The sequence below is a fragment of the Siphateles boraxobius genome, unplaced genomic scaffold (assembly GCF_051911475.1).
Source record: "Siphateles boraxobius isolate OS27281-9 unplaced genomic scaffold, OSU_SipBor_1 77, whole genome shotgun sequence".
NCBI lineage: Eukaryota > Metazoa > Chordata > Actinopteri > Cypriniformes > Leuciscidae > Siphateles > Siphateles boraxobius.
This window is the reverse complement of record NW_027509205.1, coordinates 11692231-11714423: the sequence shown is the minus strand read 5'-3', so window position 1 is coordinate 11714423 and position 22193 is coordinate 11692231. Positions and strand designations below refer to the sequence as shown.

Sequence of the window (22193 nt, the reverse complement as noted above, 5' to 3'; positions counted from 1 at the left end):
TGTAAACTCATTTGCCACCGGGATAAACCCCCCCATTATACCAGCTACTCAGTTACAGAATAAAAATATTTCATGAAAATAACAATAACATAATTATATAACCGTAATAATAATATATTTATTACTATTATTGATTTTATAAATATATATCATGAGTAATAAAGATAACAAATAGACTTAGAGTAGTGTTCAGCTTTTTTTACAGCCTTTATTTTTATTATCTATGAAGTACTTTGGTTCAAATACTTACCCTGTTTCTGCATCTGTTTGCCTGTCTGTGAGGCCACTGTCAGCACTTCCTGACAGTTCCTGAGACATGTGATTGGGTGGAGCGGAGCTGGCAGTCGGCTCTTCCTGCGTTCCTGAGGCGGGACTGCTCGTATCCATGGGTGAACCCTCAAGCTGAGACACACCCACTGGCACATGCTCTGAACTTTCAGCTATATCTGGACTGAGAGAAGCTGAGACAAAGACAGGAGAGAAAATAAACCTCATGTTTGCATCTGGTAGACAATTCAACAAATGCAATGTACAAATGGGGAACTGTACATGCAGTAGAATGCATGTAGAATGCAGTGGGATTATACCAGAATTTTCGCTCGCCTCTTTAAAAATAATTTTGTTGCTGCATTTTGTTACTCCAACACAGTGAGTAAAATCTAAATTTTACAGGATTCAAAGTTAATCTACCTTCCCTGACTGCATCCAATGCTCCAACTCCTCCTCCTCCCTCACCAATAGTGGGTGCAGGCGACATTTCCATCTGAGATGCTTCTGCCTCACAATTCGCCCTATCAGGCGCAGAGAGCTGAGGAAGCCCTGCAACCGCCATGGCTCCATGAGAGTCAGGATTGGAGTCAGCAAGCAGCAGCTCTGTGATTGGCTGGTGCACCTGCTGACTGATGGCTGTTTCCAGAGACACGAGGGCTTGCTCGTGGGGGGCAGGGGTGGTTGGGGTGACTTCTCCTGATGGGGGCGCTGTGAGGAAACCCTCAGAGGTGCGAGGAGGGTCCAGACAGGAGGACACCCCACTCTGGGCCTGTTCTCCTTCTGACCAGATAATAAAATGAAGAAACAAAATGAGGATCAATTCAATTAAATAAGCATGATAAATTACATTGTAGCTCAGTCGTAGAATTCAATGCAAAGCCCGCACATGTAATTGAGGGTCTGCAGTGAGGAAGGCAGTAAATTGTATAGTTATCTCCTTTGAGGGCCACACTATACTGATCCCCAACAACAACACAACTTACTACCTCACCACAACACAGCCACTGTGGTCTCATACAAATAGAGATAACTGCATTCAAACATTACAGCCACAGGCAAAGAATGAACAAATAATGTGTTCAAAGATGTGTTCAAAGATATGTTCATGATGCAAACCTATAAATAATTGAGCAGTTGCCTAGAAACAATTGTTTGATTGAGCAATTTATTGTTGCCTAGCAGCAGTTGCCGCAGCGATGAAGGTAGGCAGGAAGATCATCCAGTTGTCGAAGCGGTTACCGTGGGAAAGACAGTAGACTGTATAGTTATCTCCCAGATCTGGTGTGATCCTAAAACTATACAAACTACTACCTCAACCCACAGCCCACATAAGAACTCATCCAGAACCCACAATCTTCACATTTTCACATTCCAGAAACAAAAAAGTTTGACTTTCATTTATGTGCTCAAAGAAACAGCAAATGCACAAAAAAACTATTATATATATATATATATATATATATATAAAAACTGCAACCATGCAATGTTTTTACCAGCAGCATTCTCTCCAACTCCATTGACTGTTCCAATCCCAGAGCCCTGTTGAAAATAAAAGCAACAATTAGTCAACCCTTGGGCCGTGTGTCCACCAAAGCGTTTTTTCACGCAGCTGGCGTAAAATTCCAATTGTTTTCAATGGGAGCGCCGCGTTTTTTAAACGCCATGAGCGTAACGAGGCGCTGAGCGAGTATTTAACGCTCAAGCGCTGAGCGCCCAGCGTTTTTTACTGGTCGCCGAGAGTTGAAAAATGTTCAACTTTGGGTAAAACGCTGCGCTCATCACTGTCACTTTTTACACAGCCGTCCAATCACAGTGGAGGAGGGGCGGGACAAATACCACACGACCAACTGTCACAACATTCTTTCTGTACAACGACGTCAACCAGCAGAGCTAACCGAACAAAATGGATGAAAAATAAATTTTTAGTATGAAACAAAATTATCTGCGAAATCAGTTACAAGTAAACTGTGCTGCGGATATTCTGTATCATAGCAACGAATCGTCTCAACTGAAAAAACGCAGCGCTGCCAAAACGCTCTCAAGCGCCCACAGCTAGGCGTTTTCAGCAGAGCGTCCAGCGTTTTCAGCCGGCTAAAAACGCTTTGGTGGACACACGGCCTTACGGTGAAATTTACATTAAATTAGGGACGTAACATGTGCCCTGGCCATGCCATAAATCAATACTGATTGACTTCAATTGGTAATGGATAGTATGACAGAAATCGTATATCACTGTAATGTATATAAATAAAAAAAAGTAATAATTATTTTTTCCCCCACATTATATAGTAAATCAAAAGAGCATTCATAACAAATGAACATTAAGGGTGGCATCAGCACAATAACAGCTTCACATTAACCCTCTGAGGTCGGCGCGATAGTCTCACTTTTTTTCTTAGTGCAAAAGAAACTCAAAATACTCCGTTGATTTTGATATTACATATTAAGTGTTGTACATCATTAGATCCTGATAAGTGTCTATTTTTTCTGTGGATACTCACAATAAAAATAAAGTGTTGTGCTTGTCGCCAAATAAAGGAAAAAAAAACATGATGCGCGTTCTGCCTTCCCTCTGTCAGTTAAGTCCATTCGGAAATGCGTCCGAAAATTAACTAATTCCACGAATACTTGTCATACAGGCAACGAGTGTTTCTCCATAATGAAGCTTGAACTCTCTTCTTTTAAATGAATTAATTTATATAAAAAAAACAAATATTCTAGGTTTATGTAATCTGTATGAAAAGAGAGAGATGTCAGTCTTTTTCTTTCCAGCTCATTATACCTGATTACGCGTTAATGTGCCACGCCCACGGAGAGCGCGCGGTATTCAAACGCAAATGATCTAAGGCAAGCCATTCAAACATGCCAAAGCCCACCAGCTGGATTATAAAACACATCATGTTTAGTCAGTATCTTACTACAGCTGTGTACACATCGTATCCATACGCTGTGAGCAATAATACTATCTAATAACCCTGGAAAATGTACCAGAAGTGCTAGTAGTTTCATTTCGAGGAGCAACGGATCCAGCTGATGTAGTAAGTCATTTATTCCTAAGTGCTTTGTTCTAATCGCGATATTGAATAGTGTCTGACTGTAAACCGCAAAAAGACTGTTTAAATATGAATTGCGTGTCTGTGTTTAGGCTAAATGATGAATGAACGGCACAGAAACAGAAAACCGAAAACGCGCGCTTTGTTTAACTACACTTATACAGCGCGTGTCTGTGCCGTTCATTCACTCTCGCACCTACATTAGTAAACGTTATGTTTACATGAACACATCCAAACTATATTGCTATAGCCTACTAAGATGAGTAAAAATAGACTGAAATATGTTGAAATAAAATGTCTGTATAAGCAACAAACTGCAAATTCACATGTAAATGGTAATATATCATACACAATATGTTACAAATATTGTAACAAAGACCAAGTATGAATGTTTAGACAAGATTTTGTGATTAGTTTTGGATAGATTATTATATTAAGTTTATGACTGTAAAAAAAAGACTACTGTCACATTAAATAGGTATGCTTTTGTTCACCAATTTCTGCTCATAGTTAAATATACTATATACTATAGTATGATGTTTTGTCAAAAATAAAGTAGGTATATTGAATTATCAACTAAGATGTTATTATAGTGTTTGTTCTAATATTCAAACTAATGAATCCTTACCTTTTTTAATACGCATGATAAAATGTATACTTTCTACAAAGAAATACACTTGAAATATTGTTAAAATTGTAATTGTTGTTGTAATTGTAACCTATTTGTAATTGGTTACAATTTCTAATTGTAAAATATGTATATATAGATAATTTATTTTGTCCTTGCATTCTTTGGGATCCTGTGACACACCTGTGTGAAAGGGCTAATTAATATGCAGCTCATTATGAATGTGGCACATTATATGGCCTTTGTCTTCTCAGGTGTGAACACGCCTCCACGCATATTGCCTTTCCAAACAAAAGGTGTCTTATAAAATTTAAATCAATGTATTCTTTTGTGTAAATGATTAGGCAGGATGATTTTCAGATCATTTTGAAGCAAAAATTCTAGGCAACAACACCCATTAGTCAAAAGTCTTGTGGACACATATTTAGTATGTGTTTTGTGGCCTTATTTCAGACACTTTAAGTTTTAGTTTTTTCAATAACCACGCATAAACATTATTCTCTAAAAAATACAAACATATACATACATGTTGCTCACATATTACGGTAGCCTCGTTTGTGCTATATACATGAATATCAGTCACATGACCTCTTACGTCATGCGCTCTTTTTCCAGTTGACTGCCGCCATCTTGAGTACCTGCCGGGTACTGTCTACAATACTGACGGCATTAGCTAGGAAGCAGATTTTCTCTGTTTGTTTCACTTTATACATAACCAACTTTGTTTATGTAAACCCTGTGTGTATTTGACAGTATTCGCGCAATAAGACTACAAAAATAACTTCGTTCAGTAACCTGTCGCTGTTGTTAGACAGGCTTAGTGCGCGTGCGCTTCGGGTGTACGCGCTCAGAAAAACGCTCGTTAGAACCGCGCATCAACACGTGAATGACTTGTTAGCACATGCAAATAATGAACTTATGTGAACTGCATTGGCCCGTTCCTTTGCGTTAACATTTGATGTGAATAAACGTCGCGTTGTAGCCTATGCTGAGACGGAGGCGCCAGAACTGCAACTGATAGAATACTACGACATTTCTTCAAAAGCAGATGGTGGATATATTTTAATCCACGATCATAAATCGTGATATCGCACAGCCCTAAGCTAGCGTAAGCTCATTATCATTTACATCCACTCACCACAGACAACATGAACACTGCACAGAGAGTTTGCACACACAAACCACTGTTATAACATAAAAGCAAGCAGCTGCGTGCATGGTTGGGCATGATATGATTGAAGGATTTTGACTGAATGCGCGCAAAGTGCGCTCCCTTAATAATTCCTAAAAAGCTGACATCAGTTAATCGCGATCTCACATCTCTGTTAATATCAATTAAGCTGCCTGCACAATGAATCTTTTATAATATATACACTTTGTTTGTTACAATTAGAGGATTTGTCAGCATACAGAGCTTTGAACAAAAAGTCGGTTTTGAGCATAGAGGTTTTGAGCAGTGAGGGGAGTCTATCTTAAATGCTTCTGATTGGCCTTTGCGTTGAAGAAATCAACACGTATGTCTGTTTTTGGCTACATTGCTCAACGCTGCAAATGTGTTTTAAAAGGAAACTCTGGCCTGTAAATCGTTTCTATTTTGTTTTAGTTCTTGTTGCTTTTCTGCAAAAATGTATTAGTTTTTATATGTTTTATTCATAGATATTTCTAGTTTGCGGGAGTCGCGTTTATCGTTTTATTCTCCCTGCAACGCGCACACACACATAGAGTGCATTGCCGCTCGCACTCGCCATCAAATCTAGTCCCGCGCCGCACTCTTTTGCATTGGGAGTGCACATCTCTAGATCAAGGGCCCGGCCCGAGGATAGTGACGGGAAATATTGGCCCGCAAGTTCGGGCTCGGCCAGAGAATAAGCTCTACTTCCTTTGCGACTGACGTATCGATCTTACCGAATCAGGTACTCAAGATGGCTGGAAGACAAGTTTTAGAATTGAGTGACGTCAGTGAGGAGACGTTGGTGACATCATCTGATATTCATGTATAGAGTGAATTTACAACTTTGCCATTAACAGGTTTATAAATAACTGAAAAAAGCACAAATGTCAGAGCATGTCAGAACACCTCCAGGACCCCAAAAACCCCTTAGACCTCAGAGGGTTAAAGGTATCGACTCATTTTTTGATAACATAACTCCTGACACAAATTAAGACATAACTGTCACTATAAGTTTCTTAGAATACAATAGTGGTCAAATTACTGACATTACTTGGCCACCATAAACGACCTATAGTTACACTACACCAGACGAGACACAAGCAGCATGGTGAAACTCAATTGCTTCCGTTATAAATCAACAAAGTGTGGAGCACCTGTCTGCAAGAAGTCTGCAGACTACAATCAGTTTTAAGGCCGTTTAAGCCAACCGTCCGCCGTTGGCGAGTGTCTGTTGGGCTAGTTTCTGTGATATTCCACATCGGCGGCAGTCGCACAATTCAGCATGTTGAAACAGCGTCGGGAATGTCATTGCGAACAAACGACCTTATTAACTATTCAGTTTAACGAACGAGTCTGTGCACAAGAATAAAAGCAAAAGTGCTGAAAGCGGGCAAAGTCATCCAATATCGACTAAGGATACCGGTTGATATTAACAGTTATTTCCTTATACACAGGCACAGAGCACACAAGCTAGTTAGCAGTTGCTTGTAGTCCTTTTGGGGTGTTCAAGCGTAGTTTTTTGGCCCAGACGCAGCCGAGGTGAGGCGTCAACACAGTCGCCTTTTGTCTGCACTATTTCTTTGATGTCGGAATGGTGGCGCAGCCTTTATGCTACACACTTGTTTTCTCTTTTTATTTGTTCACATTTTGCTCTTTTACCTGTAGGGTTTGTTCCCGGGTCTCCTCTCCAGCTGCAGAACTCTCATTCTGCTTGGCAGTCTCCTCTTCCTCTGCCAACTGTCTCCTCCTTTTCTCCCTGCGTTCCTCCAGCTCCTCATCACGCAAGCTCTCCAGGTGCTGCAGTATGGGGACCTTCACCACTGAGAGACCAAGCACAAGACTTAAAATTTGACATGCGCTCAGTTATTTCTTCCTGCAGGGCATGCTAAACAACAGATGCTAGGATATATTCATTTTGAGACGGTCTTACCTGCCACACAGTCATGCATGCTCTCAGCATCCAGGACTTTACACTCATCAGTCCATCTGGTTAAGGCGGTCGGTATACTTGAAAGGGTGCCTAAAGAACACAAGGGTTTAGAAGGTGCATTTGTACCTATTAATGTAAAGCAGCACATCTGTGGGAGACTCACCAGCTTGTCCTCCAGTGCTGCTCTGCTCATGGAAAAAGTCATCCAGCAGCTCATCATCCGAACGGGCAATAATGTGCACATCCTCGTTACCAACCAGGAGGCGGGCACGACCGCGAGACTGCAGAGGCAGAGAGCTTGACAGCTGCAAGATATCAGCTGCAGCACTGGGGCCCAATAATCTGACACAAACACAAAAAAGGAGTTGAAGAGTCTAGTGTTTGTGCCATAAGTGGAAACAAACAGAATTGCAATTTAAATCTTATTTATGATGTTGGAACAACAGAAAAACAAGAAAAGCAATGAAAGCTATGATTTGTAACGGGGAAAAAACAGAACCAACTTTAAAGATTGAGTAATACAAATTTCTGCACTACTTTGTAGTACTTTTCATATCTTCAGAAAACTGAAAGGCAAACAAGTTTATTAAAGGAATCACCTTTGCAAGATGAGTGGAGGGTTGGGCTGACGGTTGCCAGGGTAATGTACATGGATAGTGTGACCTGTGTTGGCCGTGAGCTGGCGGAGAGAGCGTTGACTGCGTCCCATGCCTTGAGCCAATCTACTGCTAGTGCCTGAACCCCCCAGCGTCAGCGAGCCGTGGTCAGCGTGACGCACCATCAGAGGGTGGGAGCTAGGGATATTTCCTGGTGAGGGAGGGATGTCAGCTAAAGTGAACAAAGACAGAAAGAGTACAAGTGACAAATTCAGTCAAAAGAAAAACTATCTTATGGCTGCTAACAAAAAAAAGAAAGAGGGAAAGAGAATAAATGTATAGTAGCTGAAAGATGTTTCTTAAAATTCAAATGACTTACCAGACGTGGAGAACATGTTATCAAACTCAATGATGAGGTCATCATCTCGGTCGAATCTCTCAAAACGAATGTGTGGGGCGGCATTGATGTCAGGAAAATCTTCATCCAGTTCCATCTCTGAGCCTTCGTCATCATCATCTTCATCTCCCTCTTCATCATCCTGAGTATAATGAGCAGGGCAGATAAGTAGAGAACACACAAAACAATGAGAAATATGTGGAGATCACCCTCTTTAGTGTGCCTATGGCTTTTTAGAATAAATATTACCTGATCTTCCTCCTCTTCTTCCTCCTCCTCTTCCTCCTCATCCTGACTATCCTCGTCCTCATTGCTACCGCTGGAGTCTTCCTCCTGTGTGTGCTCCTCATCTTCGGGCTCAAGAATGTTCATAGAGTCTAAATCAGCAAAGAAAACAAAATGACTGTATGAATCACCCCAAGACAGATTTAAGAAGAATGAAACCTCACAAAAGGTTTTTTTTTTTTTTTTTTTTTTACAATTGTGAATGACCTTTAAGCTAACCTAAATAGTCAGGTGTTAGTTTTCTTTATGCACTAATATTTAATGCAGTTTATTAAATAAATCTCAGATATTAAAAACATACATTATACTAATAGAAAAGAAAAAGTTAGATAAATGGTGTTTAAGTTTCAGATAGAGACACCATTTATGGGTCATTGTCATCATATGCTCCAAGAGAGAATTCATAAGAGATTCACTTCCTACCCTCTCGGTTGGCTTGGAGAGTGGAGGCCTGACTCATATTGGAAGGAGCCTCATCCATCAGTACGTCCTCTTGAGACTCGTCCTCTCCAGAGCGACCCACTAATTAACAGTAAAACCGAATCAAAACGCGCAACCAACTCTGTATTGCTTCCATCTCTGGCAAGGAATCAAATAAATCACTTACCAATGATGGTGCTATTAACAGTTCCTGCATCTCTCTCTAAAAGTTCATCGATCAAATCCACCAACTCATTCTCCACCTACAAGCATATATCAATAACAAACATTGTTTAGCTGGAGGATGATTTTTATATTCATCAACTGAGATAACAGTTCCACAAACTGCTGTTTCTCTAACCTGCATGGCCTGAGTGCTCAGCACCTCTGGCTGTCCAGCAATGACCACGGTGTCTCCCTCGGTTTCTCCATCCATTAGGTCAGCATCTGTGGCTTGACCCCGGTCGCGATTCTCTACTGGTTCTGCCTCGCCGGCCTCTCCTATAGAGAATAGCAGCCATTACTCACACGCACTCTGTATCCATACTATGATGCGAATTAAAACGATCAATACATTTGCATTTTAGCGTTACCTGGATCTTGGGTGTTGCTGTTGCTGTCCCTGACTGTGCCAACAGCATCATGCTCTGTCTTGTTCTTGCTGGATGCACCTTTACCCCCAAACAAGCTGCTGGGCTGGTTCACGATTCGTGACAGCGTCTCCAAAGGTTTCAAAGCAGCATTTACTGTGTTTGCCATGTTGGGACTGCAAGAAACAAAGAACAACAATGAGAAGGGAAAAAAAACCTTTGCGGGTTTTTTTGGCAATCAACCAAGGTTGGGATAGATATGGGGAAAACAAATACACAAAATAACTTTAAAAGCACACCAAAAAACGAAACAAATATATGCCCTATATAAAATATAATAATAGTTAAAATATTTATTAGTAGTATTATGTGTTACCTGGATAGATCGAGGCTGTGAGGCACACGGGCGAGGTCATTAACAAGGCCTTTCTTCAGGAAGAGTCGGATGATATTGTTCATGCCGTTGTGCTGGGTCTTAGCTGTGGCTGTGCTGTAGAAGCTCGAGGTGGAGGGACACGACTCCATAATGGTGCTGATGATGCACATAACTGCTTGCAAGCTGCAAAGAGAGAAAAGTCAAAGTTTTGTTAAGTTTTACATATTTAAGTAGATATGTCAATTGTTTAAAAGTCAGTTTGATGTATCGACTAGGCAGCTAGACTGACCGGGCATGTTTCTCTGTGCCCTCTGCCATGCCCAATGCTCGACTAAGAGCGGCCTTGACCTCGTTGACCAGGGCCGCTTGGGCATCGGTGCCTGTGCCAGCTGCAGCAAGGCTAGCCAGGAAAAGACGCGCAAGGGCAGGGGTGTCCTTGTCTTCGGAGTTCTGGGTGTGCGGTAGCAAGTGGTCCAAAACAAATGCCAGCACACTGCAATCCTGTACATATATTGGGTCACAAGTGTTACATGACAAATGAGGTTTGCTGAGATAAAAAAAAAAACTGGACTTTACAAATGCACTGACAATGTCTTTGATAGGCCAGTAGAAGTGTTCAAAGCAATCAGGAATTTCAAGCATAAATTGCACAGAGGCTCAGTTCTCAAAAAAAAAAAAATCTGACGCAGAGGTTGAAGGTAAAACATTTGACCAGAAAAACATTGTTGGCATCTCAACTCCAATATGGCTCACCTCCTTAATAAGCTCTGACTGGCCAGCTGTGTAGTTGTAAGAGGTGATGAGCGTGGCGATGCCAACATATGAGCGCACCAACTCTGCCAGAAGCCTCAGGATGGTGGAGGTAGGCATCAGGGGTTTGCTGGCCTTTGCTTTAGCAGCTCTCTCCTCTGAAGTAGCTCCTTTCTCTCCCTCCTGCTCCTTTTTCTCTTCACGCATTTCCTCAGGCGTAGAGGCTAGGGACATAGAAAATAATAATGACGGGAAACATTTACAAGGGAAATTCAAGGAACCAGCGAAAAAGAAAAAAATATGGTTACTGTATAAAGAAAGGTTTTGAGCTCTGTGTGTGTTCACCTTCTCCCTGTGGTGTTCCAGACTGGGAGGATTCTGCAACGGCACCATCTGCAGCAAACACCTGAGTCTGATAGAGTATAATTAACACCCACTGTTAATGCCAATCCCACATTTCTGAGCTCATTATAGTACACATACACTTGGGATACTCGTGTTTCTCATAGAGCAGCTAAAGTTGAACTAGATTTGTACATTTTGTGAAGAAAATGTGAGTAATGCTTGCCCAGGCAAAACTTATGCCATGGCACTAGAGCAGGAAAAATATGCAAAATATTAGCAAGGTCAACACTTCGGTCAATATTTGCTTTTCTTTAGGTTTTTGTTTGGCCATTAAGTGTTGTGAGTTGGACTTTAATTTTAACAGCAACAAGAACCCAACATCTGAGTTCAAACGCACAGAAATGCCCATTCTATCTTCATCAGTTTATCTTTACAAGTTCAATAATACAATTAAAAAATAACAATAAATTAAAAAAAAAGCACAATCCACAAATCAAAAACTTCTGTGTATCAACTTAAGAGCACATTGTATCCTGTATAAAAAAAATACAGGATATAAAATACTATAGTGTCCTCGCGTGCTTGACGGTCTTTCTGTGACCAAGTGTGCGAAGACTTACCAGATTACCAAGAGCACTAAGTAGCTCTTGTAGCGGACTAAGTGTTTTGAGTTCAAGTTTAAAAGTAAACATTTTTCACTAGTCAGAAAGCACGTGTCCGTTTGCTTAAAGTAAAAACACATCTCTCTGCAATAAGCCACAAAATTTGATTGTCATTAATGTAACAAACAGTGCAGGGTAATTTTAACTTAAGTTTTGGGTAGAAGAAATATTAGCCTTAGTGATGGTAATTATGGAATTCTATGATAACTGATGCAATTCACAAAAATCTAACAGACCTTACACATTATATATAAAACCATATTGACTCTCACATTAATGTGGAAGGCAGACTGTGAGTCGAAATCACTGCCTTGTCTGGTGAGTCTGTACTGCTGGTAGACATCATCACCAACATCCTGCAGTATCTGACAAAGGTCTTGACTCCCTGGTATTGCGGCTGCTCGCTCCTCTCCTCTCTCTGCTACACAAACAAACCCAAGTGGACCCCAAGCATTAAGAGAAGTGGATGTTGATGAGAGATGACAGCTTGGTAGATCTGAACCATGAACTAAATATAAGCATGCTCTAATTTTTCTGTCTGATGATATTTCTTACCCTCTTCTGGAGCGTGATATGCTGCTAGGGCATTCAGCATGTCATAGATGACCTCTTTAATCGTCTCTGGTATGGATGGCAGTGGGGACAGCTTGAGAGGTGTGGTCTTCACTAGCTGGACAGCATTTGGACCCTTAATTCTAAAGTTCTCAAACTCATCATCTGACGCTGATTAATGGAGAGAGACTGAGATCAGGCAATTGGCTTAAGAACAACAATATATGCTGATATATGACTTTTAGGGAGGATCTCTGAGATTTTCCACCATACCAGTGCCAGCACCTCTTGGGGCAGGGAGAGCAATACGGATGCAACTCTTGGCAGTTTCCGTAAAGCACTCCGGGTTGCGGCAGGCCGCTGGCCCGAGGACACGCAGGATGTAGTTGATCTCCCTGGAGCCAAGACTACCTGACACCACACCTGAAGTAGTGCTTCCTGCACCACTGGTGACGGCAGACCTTACAACCTGAGAAAAGAGGGTGAGCAAGTAACGGTAAGATAAGGATAAACTATTTCAGATAATACACCTAAGATAAGATAAATGTAGCCTTCAGGTGAATATGCACCTTCTCCATAGTGTGGCGCAGTGTGGCTGGGTCCTCTATGATGTGGCGGAAGAGCAGAGTGACCAGTGGGGTGAAGCCGTTGAAACCTGAGCTCTGTGTGAGGTTCAGGATCATGCGGGTGCTCTTGAGCTCTGCGAACATCATGGCATAATGGTGTGTACGTGTGAGACGCAGACAGAGCCGCAAGGTGGCGTGCAAAGTGTCCGGGTCCACAGGAACACTGATCATGCTGACACAGGCACGGATCAAAATGGTGATCATGTCCTCCGTCAGCCCCTGTACAACAATAGCACTGGAACCAGAGGGGTCCTGAAGGACGGAGGGAGCTGCTGTGCTTGAATCCTTCTGCTCCGGCTCTTCTTTAGGAGGCGCCATTTCCACAGCCACTGAGCTGGAATCTGAAAAAGCCATAAGAAAAATTGTACATTATACACACACATATATATATATATATATGTGTATATATATATATACACCCACACACACACACAAATCCCAAATGCTAATGAATTATAATTATTCTATATTCTAAAATAAAATTAAACAAATAATTATGTATAATTATTTCATCCTAAGTCAAAATCAAAACACTACAAAGTGTGTGTGTGTGTGTATATATATATATATATATATATATATATATATATATATACACACACAAATCCCAAATGCTAATGAATTATAATTATTCTATATTCTAAAAATTAAATTAAACAAATAATTATGTATAATTTCATCCTTAGTCAAAATCAAAACACTACAAAATGCATCACTAAAAGTTTAGAATTTTTTTTTTTTTAAATGAACAAGTTTGCTAATTCTCCACCTGTATCAGTCTGTGTCTCCTCAGTCTTTGCCCTCTGTTCACTCTCATCTCTCTCTGTATCAGTAACACTTCCAGATTTTGTGGTCTTGGGAATCCGTGGCACCCGCTGTACTGTCAACATAACTGGTCGTCTGTTCCCAGTCTCCTCATTTACCTGAAGAAATTTATATATTGGAGTAAAATGTATTACTCGTGCTGTATGGGTAATGGCAAAAATCTATCAAATTTCAATGTACAGGTTGTAGCTGTCACCTGCACCATGGTGTTGAACTGGACAGTGTATCTCCTGCGGCCAGCAGTGAAGCGTACGCTGGTCTCTCCTGCCCTCCATGCAGAGTCGATGGTGCTGTTGTTACTTGCACTGTAGCTGCACCAGCGACCTGAACGGTCGTCAAACCAACGCCAGTTATTCCCATTGGGCTGCAGGTACTAAGATGATTAAGAATAAAAATGAATAACACTTCTATGTTCACTGTTGCCATATCCACCATTTATGATTATAACTTACATCCTTTATATTCATTTGGCACCAACCTTATTCATCTGAGCTCTTCGTTTGGATGAAACAGCCATTTTCTCATAGAAGTCAATAAGCAGGAGCACAGGGGTGATCCATCTAGAGATCAAATCATAGGCTTATGTTAAAATGGACATGGAAAACATTTTATAAACCAATTGACATAAAAAAAACCTGCTGTAAAGTATTGAATAAGGCCTAAAACAAATGATTATTCCCCTTATTCTGCAACTAAATTTCTAGCATGCTTGGGACAGCAGAGGTTTCTAGGAATTCTGATGTCGGAGCATAAACTGAACATTCATGCAGAGGGGAAGGACAGCGACTCACTTGGGTGTTTGAATGTCCTTCTGCTCTTTGGCAGCTTGCAGACAGGGCTGCACCACCTCCAAAAGCTTAATCAGCACAGTCAAGACACCACTGGTCTCGACCACCCGAGCACATGAGAGTTTCAACTCCTGCAAGACAGATCGAGACGCACTTCCATCAGAGCAGTGCAGTGGGGGCATTTACTTCTCAATGCAGATCCTCCAGTACTTTGAGGACAGTGTATAAATAAACAGTGATGATGTGTGCAGCCGACCGTGTACCTCGAAAAGCAACGTGAGCAGCAGGATGCGGGTGGCCAGGTTGGAGGCCTGGGGGAGAGTCGCCATCTGTCTCGTCCACTCAGACACAGTCTTGGTGTCACTGGTGGTTAGCGGCACCGCAGCCTTTATCAACACGTCAGCGGCCTCCCACACCTTTGTAAATATATACAAAAATATGGCTGAGGATAGGGTCTAAAGCAAACCATGGTTATAACTTGTAGCAGAGTATGCAGCCTACCTAGAAAGCATTAGGTGCAGCATTATATCTTTTATTTGTAAATAATGCCTTTTTACTAGACTAAATAATTAACAACTATATAATTTCCAGCAAATATGGAAAATTTGCTTTGTACACCAAAATAAACAGATGAAAAAAAGCAACATTAATCTGTGAAAATTGTACACTGTACAAATTCCTATAACAATAGTATGCTGTGAGCATATACAAGCATACTGACCTGATTGACCACCTGTCTGAGGATGAGGTCTCTGTATTCAGGGCCGTTCCTTTTAACAGCAGTCATGAGCAGATCACAGAGGCGGTACACTGTGTCCGGCAGCTCGTCGAGCAGGTGGAAGCAGCCAGGGAGCATTGAGTCTGTGAAGGAATGTAGCTCTGTGGTGTCTAGAGGCTCAGCTTCCAGGAAGCGCTCCAGACAGCGTGCTTCTTCCTCTTCTACACGCTCCCTTGCTCTCCTCTCATCCTCCTCACGCCGGCGAGCTGCTTCCTACGGACAAAAAATAACAAGGTGTGACTCGTGTGTCTGTTCAAAGGCAGAGAATGCTTGCTGAAGAAGATGTGAAGTAGGCAGGTGAGATGACCTATGCTGCACTACTCATTAATTCCTATGTGATGTAATAATGAGTGTGTGGGTGCCCACCTCAGGTGAGTCTGAGCGCTGCTCCATGCTAACTTCTTGACCTAGAGACATGGCAATGGCCCGCATCATCTGGTCTTCTTCAGACATGGTGAACTCCTACAGAAACAAAGCTCACAGTGACTACACTAGCTTATACCTCGTGTGTGCATCCTGTCTGTGTGTGCGTGTGTGTGTATGAGAGAAAGAGAGAGGGTTTTGTTTGTGTTAGGGTCTTACTCTGACAGCTGCGCTGAGCAATGGTGGAGGGTGTGTGAGCAGGTACTCGGTGGCCTGTTCCATAGTGCTGGTGTTCAGCAGAGACTCCATTGCATGCTCTCTGGAGAAGCCCATGTCCATTAGCTGTGAAAGACAGATTTGGTTGGTTAGCACTGGCTAATAGCTTTTTTCAGGAATTACAGATTTCTAATTACAGGATAAAGACCTCATTATCAACTAACAACAACAGGGCCCTATGATTGTTCCTGTGATGCAGGAAAACGCAGACAATCACGGAATACACTCATAAAAATGGAATTTACTGTATACCCCAGAATGTCACTGAATTTGCCAACACTTGGATGAATTTGGGAAAAAAAATAAACAGATTTCATAGAGACCTACAACAGGATGTAACATTACCCAAGCAGGGGTGTGAAGTAACAAATTACAAATACTCACGTTATTTTAAGTAGTTTTTTTCAGAAATTGTACTTTGAGTAGTTTAAAAATTGTGTAATTTTACTTGAGTACATTTTTCAGTGATGTATCGGTACTTTTACTCCACTATTTTCCTTCCGTTTGTGGTCGTTACTAATTACATGCTTGTTTTGATTTTATTTTTATCCAGCAACGTGATTGGATCGAGTAATCGATCTCGTGACTGTCATCAAATCAAATTCTGCATAGAAAACTTTAACCGCTAGCCTGTATCTGCTGTTACTCGTGGCTGCTGAGAAAGTACATTCTTCAAGCATCAATTCAATCGAGATATCAGTGTCTTCCTCTAATATGCTAAGGTACATTTCTGCATTCTATGATATATAGGCGGGCTTATCTATAGGGCTTCTTCATTAGGGGTGGGGGAAAAAATCGATTCTTAGATGCATCGCGATGCGGACGTGGACGATTCTGAATCGATTCACAAATGTCAAAAATCGATTTTCAAAAAAAATAAAAAATACATTTTAGATATAGATATGTAGCCTATTTATAATGACGTAATATTGACGGAACGCAAAAGACGGAACTCTGAAGCGCGGAATTGCAGTGCCCGGACCGTCTGTGGCATGTGCACATAACAGAGCGCGATGGCTGAGCGCGAAATCCAAACACCCTCCTCGTTAAAAGCTGACGTGTGGAAATATTTTGGCTTCTATGAAGTTGAAGGGGGAAAGGAGCTGGACAAGAGCCACACTAGTTGTAAGCTTTGTAGAATACAACTAAAATATTTTGGCAACACGACAAATATGAGAAGCCATATGACACGTTTCCACCCAGAGGAGGAAAAACACTCGGCTGTACCAGAGCCGTTTCTCTCTATGGCTCTGGGCTGTACCGGTGTTCAGACGATTTCTGCTGCCTTGTCGAAAAACGCTACCCAAGTGCGAATCGATCACAGATAATGTTGATTCATTCTCTATTGTTTCCATAATGGTGTAAATCTCACAGTATTTTGACATCGTTATTTCATTTTAATCAGGGTACCTAAGTGTATGGGGAGCATATTTTGATATTTTAAATGAACTAGCAATTATCACATTTGATATAACAAGTAAAAATGATATTATTATATGAAATAAAATTATAATAAAATTCGAAGTTAAGAGTACAGTATAATGTACTGTTTTTATTTTTAAAACGGTGTGAAAAGTAAAAATTATCATCAAATATTCATCTTTGACCTGTCAAAGTTTCCTACATGTCTCCACAGCAAGGTTGCATAGATTTATGGGCGTGGTAAGCAGAAGAAAAATGAGTCTGCACATGCGCATAACCAGTAAGTAGCACATCTCGATGGGTAGCATGAATCGTCAGAATGCCTGTTGTTGTTATATTATTAATTTACTACAAGTATGCTGCTAGTTCAGACACACATTTATTTTCCTGTTGGTTCTTTGCAATGTTAATAAAATATATTGTACTTTAATTCTTTATGGGTCATTACTTTGTACTTTTAAAGCAAAGAATTTATATTCACACACACACACACAAATATTCAGATAATCGTTTTAGCATCGAATCGCAGGCCTCTGCATCATAATCGAATCGTGAAGTGCCTAGAGAATCCCACCCCTATTCTTCATCTATATGAGGTTGGGGTATTGCGTACTGTGATAACTCCCTCAAGTGCCGAGTTCCTAATGCGGTGAATTCCCGCTCCCATTTACTTCACATAATAGAGAGACACACGTAGCGATATGTGCACTGTGCACAAGTCTCTCCTTAGCGCTTGTCACGCAGCCAGATTCGGTATGCGGTAATGCAGTAGTACACTGTGGCGTTAACTTGAACTGCATTTCTGTCTGTGCATGACTACAGTTTGTTAATAAACAACGTTTTTTGGTTGATCAATTTCATACAATGCTTCATTTAGCAAGTGCTCTTGCGCAAAAACATTTTTCAAGGTCAACTTTTTTTTTATGCTGCGGCTAAAACGTCTTTGCCGAAACTACAAAGAAAGATGCATTTGTTCCTGTGCGTGTTTGTTTCTTTTGCAAGTTTCCCCAGATATAACTTCCCTATATTTATTGTACAATTTCTTTCAAGTTATATTATCAGCATTACAATGCGAGTAAATGTAGCCGTGTAAAATGTAAGGGATGTTGCCCCCCTTCTATAACAATGTGCATTTACATTTAAATTGCATCATTTAAACGCATGGAATTAGTGTAGCTAGTGATAGCTCACTATCTTAGCCTTTTTCAGTGCATTAGGTGAGGTAATCTGATTTGAAAAGATGGATGATTGATAGCTATTCTTCAATCTTAATGACAAAAAAAATGATAATGTGAATTACAGTATGTGCAATGATTTTTTAAAATTTATTAATTGTAGTGCACAGTGTTTCTTATAAGGGGGTAGAATCCGCAGCTCAGTACTCACTACTCATGAGTACTTTTAAATAAGCTACATGTTTACTCTTACTCAAGTAATTTTTGGACACATACTTTTTACTCTACTCACACTACATTTTTTGGAATGTAATGGTACTTTTACTTGAGTATGTTTTTTCAGTACTCATTCCACTACTGTACCTGAGTGAGCTGAGCTTGGTTGACCTGTGGCTCTCTGCGAGTTGTTGAGTTGCTCCCCTCCTCTGCAGAGCCTGCAGTAGAGCTTCCATTGGCACTTCCAGGCACTCCTTCTCCAACTACTCCCCCTGCTGCTGTAGGGCCACTTGTTCCCCCAGCACTTGTGGAGCTACTCTCCTCCTCAGGCCGAACCGTACCCTCCCTTTCTTTGGAGAGCCGCTCCTGGATGATAGGTTCTCCCCGTAGAATGTGGCACAGAATGGCCAGCATGGACTCAGCCATGCGTCCACCGTAGACCTTCAAGGGCTTACGGTTCCATAGGTTGCGAATACAGCTGAATGCAGCCTACAACAAGAGATGAAAAATTACAATTGATTCATTATGACAATGCAAATGTATTTATATACTTATTTGTATAAGTGTATTTATACAATAATGGCATTCCTACCTTCTGGGTGACGATGAGAAAGCGCAAGGCGCTGAACTGGGGGGCACTGAGTGCTGCTCCAGGCACTTTAGCAGGCAGAGAGTGTGGGGAGTCCAGAACTGTGCTGGGGTTCACCATCTTCTCTACTAGCATCAACCAGGCATCTAGGAACTCTCCCGTCCCATCAGGCAGCTCAGAGTGTTCTAAGCCCTCCGACACAGGTACTTTACCACCCATGGAAAGGGCCCAATTAAATGTCCTGATGAACATGAAGCATTTTTACTTACTTGTAGAAATAATTATAATACTAAAAGCCAATACAGTATAATTACTGAAGAAGGATTTTTAAATTCAGTTTAAATTATATTGCTATTAGGGGTGTGGCAATACACCATTACGCCAATAACTGTTATGCCTAAAAAATGAAATGGATAGATATCATAATACTACACATATGATAATATCGCTAGATTCCTAGCACCAGTAATCTAGCCAACTCTAACAGTTAGTAGGTGGCGGTATTGCACTTCAAAGCTGGTTGCCACCGGGCATAAAACAAAAAAAGGAGACGGCACAGGGTGTAGGTATTACTGCTGCACAAAATCATGGTAATTAGAGGACATAGCCGAAATTTTGGATTCCAAGAAGAAAAGAATGCGGTCTGTAGAAAGTGCTGATGAACAGCAAGTTATTTTTGAATGCTTTTGTACAGCTTTTGTCACAAACTCTCTCTACACCTCCCTAAACTCATATTTTGAGGGGTTTTTTTGTTGTTGGGATAAACAAAATAAGTTAATTAATTTCATAGCTGAAAAAACTAGAAAATATATATTTGGATAGCTGATGAATTATATACTCTTTAATAATAGTCTTTTTAAATGGTCTCGCAGTATTAAATAATGTAAAACATAAAAAAATTATAAATTACACCATGTTAATTACAGCATGTATAATAGTGCTACACGATTTGGGGAAAATGTCATTATGATTATTGAGGTCAATACTGCGATATGTGATTGCGATATAATAAACAAATGGTTTCATGAGTCAGCTTGCTTGGTTCTCAAGGAAACTGCACACACAGATTAGTGATAATGCTGAAATGTGTATTTCTCAACTTAAACTAGCAACAACAACTAAATGCACATTGTTTCAAATTAAAATATAATTTTTACTAAATTAAATAATGACATCTTTAATTGCATTACTACAAACTTGTTATTGTCTCAGTACAATAGTATAAAATAAACGGAACAATAAATAAGAACATTTGTATGCTCGTGATTCATGAAAATAAGATATTTTGAACATTCTGTCCAGACAAACAGGGACATTTAAGCATGATGCAATATATACTTTGTATAAATAATTTTTGGTGTAAGTGTATTGTGATTGTCAAAACATTTGGTAACAGAATTTTGTTAAGTTTGACAATTTGTTACAAAGTTTACATGGTGCAATGACTGGTAGGCTACTGTTTTTATTATTTTAATTTTAATTCAAATTTTAATTCATTATAAACGAAACTGGCTGGTCTTTTTTTTTTTATTAGCGGTGTATAAAATGTGCAAACAGCTCTCAGAGAGAATGGGTTGTAATGTCCACACATGCATTTATTTATTTCATAAAATCGCAGCATTTTGCGGCACAGGCTTGACATCGCAATTCCGATATGATTAATCATGCAACGCTAATGTATGATTAATTATAAAATAATATAAATGCTGTTAAAATGTTTTGGTTATTAACTTAACAAAAGTAGTTAATGTCAACAACCCATTCACTAAAGACCATATCAGATCAAAGATCAAATCACCCAGGTCTAAGATTTAGAATTTCCATGACCGTGCGAACCTCAGTCTATGAGCTAGTAAACAGCAAAAAGAAAATACATAAAACTTTTCAACTCACTCAAACAAAGCATCATGGCCACCAGAACAGAAGAACTTCTGCAGCATCAGATGGTATGGATATTTCCTCTCATCAAACAGCATGGGTGAGGTAAAGCCCACAGAGCAGATAAAGAAAGTCAGCCTGATTAGGGCAGAGAAGCACATTAATAAATATTAGTTTTATACACCACCAGGAAAGACAAGGCTCAGGCATAAGGAAGTCTGTTTACACTGGACTAACAGCAGCTCCTTTTACTAAACTATCATTGAAGATATAAATGCTATGTTCAGAACAGAATTATAGAGTAAACTTTGCTACAAAGTTGTTTACCTGAAACGTGGTGTGGGCGTGTAAGGAGGAGGCTGCCAGCTCAAGCCCTTGGTGAGGAGTTTAGTAAGAGATGACGCTGTGGCCCGAGCCGCTGGTGTTGGGGCCGTGCCCGTGCTGGTGGTATGGTGAGAGCGCCGCTGACGGACAGGTGAGCCCACACAAAGCTTCACCAGCAGTCCAAACAGCTCAGCCAGAGCCCTGCCCAAACGAGAGGAGGCTGGGGAGATAAAGAAATATACGTTTTGTTTTAAGTCAAAAACAAGGCATAGTTTTATTCACGATTTCTCATTTTACTTAGGAGAAGGGAGTAAATAAAGTTGCTAAGACAGCTGACCTGAGAGCAGAGGCTTAATTTGTTTGATGCGTGTTGCCATGGCAGGGGTGAGTTTGGACTTGGTCTTTGGGTCAGTGGCTGTGGGCTCATCCGTCTCCATGGGAGCGAGAGAGTCTCCATCCAGGCCCATTCCTTCCAGCAAACCCTGAGCAGAGGGATCCACCCCCACAGACAAGGTCTCAGTCTCAGCTGGTGAAGAAAGAATGGCTTTAGAAAAAAAAGCAAATGTAAACCAGCAAAAGAAAGGCATGAAATGCAAATAAAAGGAACTAAGATGCAAAAAGAAAGAAGGAAATAAAATAGTGAAACTGGTGGCTAAAATAACCCCAATTTTTTTTTTTTTTTTTTTACATATAAAATTATATCAGAGAAAGGTAGTGAGCTTTATAAAGACTTTATATGCAGATTTTCCACAATGCAGTATTTGCAGTATTTTACCAGTTCTCCGGCCTGCAGCTGCTGTGCTGCTGGAGGGTTTATCCTCCTTAGGCACAAGTTTCTGCATGTCGGCCTGACCAAACTCACATCCAGGAGGCAAACTGCAAAAAAAAGCAACATTGTGTTTCAGCTA

At 40.6% G+C, this 22193-nt stretch overlaps 1 protein-coding gene across 16 annotated transcripts in view; it reads right to left on the bottom strand.

Moving 5' to 3' along the window:
* Positions 1–22193, bottom strand: part of huwe1 (HECT, UBA and WWE domain containing E3 ubiquitin protein ligase 1) — a 63423-nt gene that overhangs the window by 26554 nt on the left and 14676 nt on the right. For 9 of the 16 annotated variants that reach the window (XM_077218093.1, XM_077218104.1, XM_077218098.1 and 6 more), the window contains exons 27-61: positions 22061–22161; positions 21623–21811; positions 21289–21505; positions 20977–21099; positions 19087–19324; positions 18642–18983; positions 15625–15747; positions 15409–15504; positions 14986–15255; positions 14528–14680; positions 14268–14395; positions 13955–14036; positions 13673–13849; positions 13421–13574; positions 12595–12992; positions 12299–12494; positions 12029–12196; positions 11746–11894; positions 10812–10878; positions 10470–10690; positions 10006–10217; positions 9717–9899; positions 9344–9516; positions 9112–9251; positions 8938–9013; positions 8754–8852; positions 8295–8422; positions 8028–8187; positions 7652–7880; positions 7216–7394; positions 7053–7142; positions 6782–6942; positions 1764–1809; positions 691–1050; positions 251–461 (exon numbers count right to left, since the gene is read on the bottom strand). In XM_077218093.1, coding sequence (XP_077074208.1) covers positions 251–461; positions 691–1050; positions 1764–1809; positions 6782–6942; positions 7053–7142; positions 7216–7394; positions 7652–7880; positions 8028–8187; positions 8295–8422; positions 8754–8852; positions 8938–9013; positions 9112–9251; positions 9344–9516; positions 9717–9899; positions 10006–10217; positions 10470–10690; positions 10812–10878; positions 11746–11894; positions 12029–12196; positions 12299–12494; positions 12595–12992; positions 13421–13574; positions 13673–13849; positions 13955–14036; positions 14268–14395; positions 14528–14680; positions 14986–15255; positions 15409–15504; positions 15625–15747; positions 18642–18983; positions 19087–19324; positions 20977–21099; positions 21289–21505; positions 21623–21811; positions 22061–22161 — 6039 coding nt within the window. The remainder of the gene's footprint in view (positions 1–250; positions 462–690; positions 1051–1763; positions 1810–6781; positions 6943–7052; positions 7143–7215; positions 7395–7651; positions 7881–8027; positions 8188–8294; positions 8423–8753; positions 8853–8937; positions 9014–9111; positions 9252–9343; positions 9517–9716; positions 9900–10005; positions 10218–10469; positions 10691–10811; positions 10879–11745; positions 11895–12028; positions 12197–12298; positions 12495–12594; positions 12993–13420; positions 13575–13672; positions 13850–13954; positions 14037–14267; positions 14396–14527; positions 14681–14985; positions 15256–15408; positions 15505–15624; positions 15748–18641; positions 18984–19086; positions 19325–20976; positions 21100–21288; positions 21506–21622; positions 21812–22060; positions 22162–22193) is intronic. The other 7 variants (XM_077218095.1, XM_077218105.1, XM_077218109.1 and 4 more) reach the window with 4 other exon arrangements.